General features: G+C 50.7%; 1 protein-coding gene across 1 annotated transcript; it reads left to right on the top strand.

Moving 5' to 3' along the window:
- Window positions 1-1,651: 1,651 nt before the first annotated feature.
- On the top strand, window positions 1,652-5,621 carry LOC115524510 (folate receptor gamma-like). Its single transcript, XM_030330852.1, is given in 7 exon segments — window positions 1,652-1,758; window positions 1,989-2,162; window positions 4,638-4,826; window positions 4,948-5,083; window positions 5,222-5,332; window positions 5,335-5,371; window positions 5,373-5,621. Coding segments are annotated over 6 exon segments (774 nt in total). The 5' UTR covers window positions 1,652-1,758; window positions 1,989-1,994; the 3' UTR covers window positions 5,506-5,621.
- The last annotated feature ends 2,922 nt before the right edge of the window (window positions 5,622-8,543 follow it).

The following is an 8,543-nucleotide window of genomic DNA, read 5'->3' as shown; positions in this document are numbered from 1 at the left end:
GTGACTTTTGACTCCCCCAGAACCTAACTAGTAATAGCCTACTGTTGACTGGAAGCCTTATCAGTAACATAAACAATTAACACATACTTTGTATGTTATGTGTATTGTATGCCATATTCATACAATAAAGTAAGCTAGAGAAAAAACGTTATAAGAAAATGCATTTATAGTACTGTACTGTTTATCCAAAGAAAATCTGTGTATAAGTAGACCTGTGCAGTTCAAATCCATGTTGTTCAAGGGGTCAACTGCACATGGCATAAACACACAGAATTTCTATGGTAGTATACCCAAGGACCTAGGACTAATGGTAGCCTCATGTTCACATTTCTGCAAACATATCTATAGTATCCATAACTAATACATAGCATTATTTTATAAATATCCTTCTTACTGAAATGTACATAATGGTATCAAATCAGATGCATCATTCTGTATTTTATCTTTCCATTCAACATTTTATATATTTATATTCATATACATACAAACATATATGTTATATTTAAATAAGGTATATACTCATATGGTTCAAAGAATCAAAACAGCATAGAAAGATTTATAGAAGAAAGTCTCAGTGCACCTGGCTGGCTCGGTCAGAAGAGCATGCGACTCTTGATCTTGGGGTTGGGAGTTTGACCCCCTGTTGGGTAGATTACTAAAAAATTAATAAACTTTAAAAAATTTTAAAAAAATAGAAGAAAGTCTCATTCCTAATCCTGTGTCATCCCACCAAGCAACTACTTAAAAAATTTTCTTCTACATTTCCAGAATTTTCTTACGCAAGCACATACATTCTCCCTCTTCCTTGTTTACACAAAAGATTGCATTCTACCAACACCTTTCTGCACCCTCCTTCTTTCACTTAACAATATACTTGGAGGTTTTCCCATATTTGTACACCAAGATTTCTCAATCTTTTATACCAGGTTAGATCCCATTGGGTGGACCATAATTTATTTACCTGGCCTCTCACTGAAAAACAGTTGAGCTGTTTCCTAGACAGAGCCTGACCACCCCGCCTGACTGAGACACTGGAGAAGCAGTCCAGGTAGGTTTATAAGAGGGAGTGGAGAGGAGGAGGGAGACACTGTACCTCTCAGGTGGGCTGAGGGCAGAGGCAAGTTCAGGCTTTGAGGGAAAGTGGGGAGGGAGAGTGGAGGAAAGGTGAAGTCTTTCCCAGTTCTCCTGGGGTCTCGTGTGTCTGCTGAATTTTCCTCTGGTAACTCCCACCACCCACTGCTCTGGCTCCGTTCCCTCCTTCAAGTGCCTTACTCTTGGCCTTCCCCTGGTTCTACGCCTGGCCCCACCAGGGTAACTTCCCAAGACCCTTGTGTGGTGGGGAGGGGTTGCTGAGGTGTGAGAAACCGGGCTCTGACTCTCCGGGCCTGCACCCTCATTGGCTCTCCACATTGCACCCCTAGCATCCCCCAACTCCCGTGTCACCAGGTCCAGGACCATAAGCGGTAACTGAATGGCTCAGTGGCCTTCAGCTGGCCCTAGGTCAGCATCCCTGTCTGCCCACTGGCAGTCTCCGGGGGCCTGAAACTAGGCTACCTTGGACTGGTGGGGGATGGGCTGAGGCTGACAGGTACTTCTTCCTCTCACTCCCCACCCTCATCAGCAGACCACTTCCTGTGGTTCCCGTTGTACAGATCTGAGAAGACTTGCCGAGCTGGCAGGACTCTCAGACTGTGGATGAAACACCACCAGTGAAATACAGAAGGATATATCCAGAGAAGGGTGGTGGCTCCCACCAAGGTAGAGCAAGCTAGCATTGGAGGGCCCTTGGAAGAAGGCCCTTGGGTCTTGCCTTCTGGCCTAGACCTCTACATCTCCCTTGTTGTTTGACTCAGGTGTCCTAGGGGATAAGCTGGGTGAGGAGGGCAGAGATCTGGGCTTGGCAGGCAGACAAGAAACTCGGCGGAGAGTCTCATGGCTGCTGCCTCTCTCTCAGGCTGTGTCCACCTCTGACTGTGGCTTTCTGGCAGGAATGGATGAACATGGCCTGGCAGATGACACAGTTGCTGCTTCTGGTTTCGGTGGCTACTGCGTGGGGTGCCCAGTCCAGGACTCCAGGGGCCAGGAGAGACCTGCTCAACGTCTGCATGGATGCCAAGCACCACAAGACAAAGCCGGGCCCTGAGGACAAGCTGCATGACCAGGTGAGGATGGAGTGGGGTCAAGGGTTGGGGAGAATGGAAGAAGTTGGGAAATGGGAAGATCAGTTTTGGGGAGCAATGGAGTCAAGAGGGTGGCTGAGGCAATCCCCAGGAGGCCACCAGATTAACTGTAGTGAGGGGACCATTTTCTGGCACCCACTATGGGCCAAGTGCTTTCCTCACGCCTTGTCAGTGAATATGCCCAAAGGGCCTAATTGGTAGGTGGATGGTCTCTACTCATTCAGATAAGGAAATGGGAAATGAGGCCCAGAGAGGGCACAGGTACATGTGGGAATTGAAAGGCTAGTCTTTAGCAGGGCTTAGGACAGAGTCGGGCAGTGCCCTTCCCAGCATTAACTATGTGCCAGCCTACGCAGCTCAAAGACGAGGTACAGGGGAGACAGGTCCCTCAAGGTCACAATGCGGCAAACACATATGAACAGTCCAGGTCCTCCACCCCTATTAAGTCCTGAAGAGACAGTGACAAATCAGATAACGCTGGGAACACTTCCCAGGAAAGGTCCCATCAGCCTTGGCCTTGGAGGATGAGTAAGAGATTTCCAGGAAGACAAAGCAGGAAAGGGCAGCCTAGCAGAGAACAGCATGTACACGGGTGGCAGGGTTACAGCACAAGCCGTGGCAAGCGTAGTGAGGCAAGAGCCAAGGATGCTGCTGCCCACAGAGAAGGGGAGGTGAGGGCCCTCCTTTTATAGGTAAAGCCCCTGAAGCCACTCAGGGAACCTGAGCCTGAGGTTGAACTCCAGGATCGTGAGAGATGTCAGTATTTCACTCTTCCTGGTCTCCTCCTCTGTTCCCCACAAAATCTCACGTTGCTAGAGGGCCGGGGATGTTTCCAGGGAAAGAAGGCATAGACTGACCCAGGGGCTGGAAGTGAAGGGCGGGAAGCCCAGAGCCCCATGACTTCTGAGTCATTTCCGATGTATCATTTGCTTTGTGCATGTGTGCATGCGCTAAAATATGAGTAACATAAAATATGCCATTTTAAGCATGTCTAAGTATCCAGTTCAGGGGTATTAAATCCATGCACATTGTCTTGGGACCATCACCACCACCCATCTCCAGAGCTTTTTATCTTCCAAAACTGGAAGTCTGTATCCACCACTTCATTTTCAGAACCTTTTAAGTTCTAGAGGGTGCTTTGAAGAACCCTCTGGAGCACTTCTTCTTCTCCAAGAAATGGCACACAGACTTTTGTGGGAGACAGATGATTCTGTAATTCTGAGAGACAGGGGCTGCACTGAGAGTGCTTATCTATGTTGAGCCCCTGCTGTAGGCCAGCAAGTGATTTTCATTATATAATTAATCTTGTGGAGGCAGAAACCACTGACTGTGGTGGGCAGGTCAGGGATGAGGTGCATGGGTTCTTGCAGGGCAACCGAGAGTTGGGGCATCAGAGGAGGAGTGTGCATGAAGTTAGGGAGGCCTGGAAGCATGTTCTGTGTCAGCCGTGCTGGGGTTGGGCTGGGTTGCTGGAGAAGGGTAGGTTTGGTTCTACCCTCATGGGTTTTCCTGAGTTTCTCCTGAGTGCCCAGACCTGTCACATCTCCCCTGTCACTTGGCCCTGGGTGCTAGAGGTCATCTCAGAGATTTTAAGCAATCGGCTCATAATCACTCAGCTCTGGAGGACCAGCTTAGAACGATTTCTTCAGACACCTTCACCACTTCCTCTGTCTTAGCTGTCTTGAATTTACCTCTCTGGGATTGCCTCCCGCGTTGAGTCAGGTCCACACCGGGGTTCATGTGCAAGACATTGCCCCTCTGTTCCCCACTGCTTTCTGGACCTATCTGAAGTCCACTAGACTGGGATTCCAGACCAGATGACAGCAGATCAGCCCCCCTCATCTCCACCCTTACCACAGCTTGGAGCCAGGCTTTTCAACCCCACCCCTGTCCTGAGTTAAAATCTTGATCCTACCATTTCCCAGGGTAAACTCTGTCAAAGTTGAAGTAATGATGTTTTCACTAGACCGTTGAAGGCATAAAGTGCCAAAGCCTCAGGGACTTTGCACTTGTTGTTTTCTGTGCCTACAATGATCTGTATCTTCCCTCTGCCTGGGACTAAAACTATAAGCTCCATAAAGGTAGAGATTTGATCTGTTTTGTTCACTGCTATATTCTCAGCACCTAGCACAACGCCTGATTGAAGGTAAGCATTCAGTTAATATGGGCTGGATGTGGAATGAGTAATATAAATAACCCGAATCATGTGAAATAACTTTGTAAACTGTTTAGAGCTGTAAAAATAATTGCTCCCCCAGACAGTGGTTCCCATGCCTCCCACATCCTCTGTTTTACTCTCTGTTAAAAGTTCTGTTATAACTACCCCAAGGGCCAGGCATAGAGGCACCCTCCCCAGCAAGTATTCCTCTGGATGCCCTACCTGGGGCCAAGGAGCCAGAATATGGAGGAGACAGCTGTGGTGGGGGAGGCATGTGTTCCAGTGTCTTCTCCACCCAGTGCACTCCCTGGAGGAAGAACGCCTGCTGCTCACACAACACCAGCCAGGAGCTGCACAAGGACCCCTCCCTCTTGTATAACTTTAACCTGGACCACTGCGGCAAGATAGAGCCTGCCTGCAAGCGCCACTTCATTCAGGACAACTGTCTGTACGAGTGCTCACCCAATCTGGGGCCCTGGATCCAGGAGGTACGGGCCTCTCCCTCACCCCAGCCCAGCGGGCTGCCATCCTGCTCGGTCAAGGTGGTCAAGGCGGTGGCTGCCAGCACCCCTGGCTGAGAGGAGCCCTCCCTCCCCCCCTCCCCCCCAGGTGAACCAGAGCTGGCGCAAGGAACGCTTCCTGGACGTGCCCCTGTGCAAGGAGGACTGTCAGCAATGGTGGGAGGACTGTCGCACGTCCTACACCTGCAAGAACAACTGGCACAAGGGCTGGGACTGGAGCTCAGGTGAGGGCCTGGGGGTGCGGAGATGGAGGCGGGGTCCGAGGATCTGGGGTTGGGTGCGGATCTCCAGGGGGGGGTGGCCAGAAATGGGCTCTGGGCCCAGGGGCTGAATGTCTGTGTCCACCCTCTCTCCCCATGCAGGATCGAACAAGTGTCCGGCCGGAGCCACCTGCCGCACATTTGAGACCTACTTTCCCACGCCCGCAGCCCTGTGTGAGGGCATCTGGAGCCACTCCTACAAACTCAGCAACTACGCCGAGGGAGCGGCCGCTGCATCCAGATGTGGTTCGACCGGCCCGGGCAACCCCAACGAGGAGGTGGCCCGGTTCTATGCCTTGGCCATGAGTGCGGGGGCCATGTCCCATGGGATTGGGCTTCTCCTGCTCAGCCTGGTCCCTATGCTGCACCTCTGGCTCCTCAGCTGAGTCCCTCCCACTGCTGACATCTGGACATCTTCCTTGACTGCACCCAGCCTAGGTGACCCAGCCTCAGCCCAGCTCAGCAATCTCAGATAAAGGGGCCTCCCAATGCCCTAGTAATTATGCTTCTTTTTTTTTTTTTAACGTTTATTTATTTTTGGGACAGAGAGAGACAGAGCATGAACGGGGGAGGGGCAGAGAGAGAGGGAGACACAGAATCAGAAACAGGCTCCAGGCTCCGAGCCATCAGCCCAGAGCCTGATGCGGGGCTCGAACTCACGGACCGCAAGATCGGGACCTGGCTGAAGTTGGATGCTTAACCGACTGCGCCACCCAGGCGCCCCTTAGTAATTATGCTTCTTGATCCAAGATGGGTCATATGAGGTTCCTCTGACAGCCTATTTTAATAAGATCCAGGTGTATCTTGTGTCTCGTAAATAATTTGGAGATGAGTCGTTTGGGGGGCAACATGCCTCATTGCTTTATCATTCCTATTGAGAGGCCCAAAGAGGGACTGGGACTGGCTTGAAGTTCACCGGTAAGTAGGGGTGGAAGCTGACCCCTAAGTCTGAGGTTCTTACTTCTACACCAGGCTTCCCCCTCAAGTTCCCTCCCCCAAGTTCATCACTCCTACATCACAGGGCATGATGAGGGCATTGGTGGAAGAGGTGGGCAGAGACTGGCAGATGAGTCATCAGGCTTCTGGTGGGAAATAAAAGTTTCTTGCCCCTTCCTTCCCTTTCTAGATGTGGACTAGGGTGGAGCTACTGGTGGTGGTAGTGGGTAGGGAATGCCAATGAAGAGCAATGGCATTGCTTCCCTTTCTTAAAAGGACAAATAATGCTACACTGAATCATCTTATGCATGGTAGAATGCTATACTTGAATTTCAGAAAAGAGATTGCTGGGTCAAGAAGCATATGCATTCGGGTGCTTGGGTGGCTCAGGCAGTTAAGCGTCCGACTTGGCTCAGGTCTTGATGTCACAGTTCATGGGTTCAAGTCACACCGTCAGGGTCTGTGCTGACAGCTCAGAGCCTAGAGCTTCCTTCTCCTTCTCTCTCTGCCCCTCCCCAGGTTGCAATCTGTCTCTCTCTCTCCCATAAATAAAGATTAAAAAAAAAAAAAGGAAAAAAAAGTAAAACAAACACAAAAAATGTCTTACTACGTGACAGCCCCTTACCAGAGCTTTAAGGCTTTTCCATGGTATCTGTTGGAAAAACTAAGCTTCAATGGCATAGAAAGCCCTGCCATCCACCCCAACTTAGAGCTCACTCTGTCAAACTGTTCCCCTTCCATACCATTCACACTTTTCACTTTGGGCCTTTCTCAGGCAATTCTCTTTCTGTGTTCCTGGAACGTTCCTTTGTCCTCTGTGGGCTGGCTCCTCATAGCCTCTCAGATTTCAACCTACAATTCCCCACTAACAGGACTTCTGACCACTCAACCAAAAGAAGTCATCCAGGCACTTTCTTATCACATCGCTCCAGTCCCTTTGTACAAACACCTACCTACTGTGTTTATCATCTGCTGTCCCTGACAACACAAGCCCTCACAAGTAGCCTATGGAAGCCCAGGGAGGTTAGAGGAGGCTTCCAGAGGAGTAATGTTTGCCAAGCAGAAAACGGAGGGCGGACCGGTATTCCATGGTTATGATTCAGCAAGTACAAAAACTTGGTGGGACCAAAGCACAAGCAAAAATTTCTAGATGGCTGAAATAGAAGTTAAGACGGCAAGGGCAGGAATTGAGGCCAGAGGAGAAACATTGGATTTGCAAGCCTTAGGCTGATGCCCTGAGTGCCTCTCACAAAGCTTCTCTTTCATTCTTTGTGAAAGGATCTGGTTTGGAATGGGACTCAGATCTGAATCCTAGCCTCACCTTGCTGCCTGGGAACCACAGTTTCCACAGCTGATGGGCTGGCACTCAGGTAAAGCTCCAGTTTCTCCCACCCCCACTCCCTGCAGCCCAGGGCCTCTCCCTTTGTAGGCCAAACACCTTCCTGTTATCTTTGTCTGGTCACAGGGCAGCCTACAGATTGGGTTCTACAAGGATGCGGATAGCTCACCTTGCTGATATTAAGCTTCCGGTCCAGGCAGATAACTCTCTCAGGATCTGCTCCTAGGTGGCTGCTTCACCCCCCGCCCCAGCACCCAGATCTCAGATTCAGAACCAGGCTTGAGGCTCAACAAGGGCAGGGACTCCCCACAGGTCATAACCCCACCCCCAAATCACCTCCCAGTGGCTGGTTACTTCTGAAGCCATCAGGGCCCAGGGCCTTACTCTCCTGGTGGAGGGGCCACAAAGCCCAGTTAATGATCAGCCCCCAGGGTAGGGGTGGAGGGTGCGGGCAGGGACAAGTCCAATCTGAAAGAGCTCCCACCTTAAGACATTCCTAGATCTCTGGTCATTCTTCCCCAATCAGGAGAAGGCTGTCTGGTCCTATAAAGCCAGAAGAGAGGTCTGAAGGGTCCAATGGTGCCTTATCTGCCAAAGTCTTCAGAGGGCTGAACCCTCCCTGCTTGTCACAGGATTCAAGTAAGGATCACTCTGAGGGAGGGAAAGCAGGGCATGAGTTGGGGGTCTCCTGGGAGTCCATTTCTTTGCAGACCCTTTAGGGCTTGGCTGCTCCCCCAGCAATCCCACCCCCTCCCTGTTCCATGGGCCCAGACCTATGGCCTTCCCCAGGGTATTGAGGCTCCATCTTCCTTAAACTTCTATTGCCATCCATAGGTTGATGGCTCCCACATCTGCATCCAACCTAGACCCTTCCTCTAGGCTTTCGTCTCTGTAACCACTTCTCCCTGGGTCGCACACAGGTGCTGTGACAAAACAAAGCTTGGTATTTTCTCGTGCCCAAATTTGCTCCTCTACTCTTCCCTTTCCCCAAAAGTGGTACCACCATGATAAAAGGAAGGCTTGTGTCCTTGGCTAGGGTGAGAGAGGTGGGAGGGGTTCTACATGAGACCAGACTCTGATGATGCCATAGATGGGGCACCTGTATAGGTAGATGTGGGGGGCAGGGGAGTGGAGGGAGGAGGGCTGGAG

This window comes from Lynx canadensis, chromosome D1 (assembly GCF_007474595.2).
Source record: "Lynx canadensis isolate LIC74 chromosome D1, mLynCan4.pri.v2, whole genome shotgun sequence".
In the NCBI taxonomy this organism is placed as follows: Eukaryota; Metazoa; Chordata; class Mammalia; order Carnivora; family Felidae; genus Lynx; species Lynx canadensis.
Note: the sequence above shows the minus strand (reverse complement) of the source record. Positions and strands in the feature narration are given on the sequence as shown.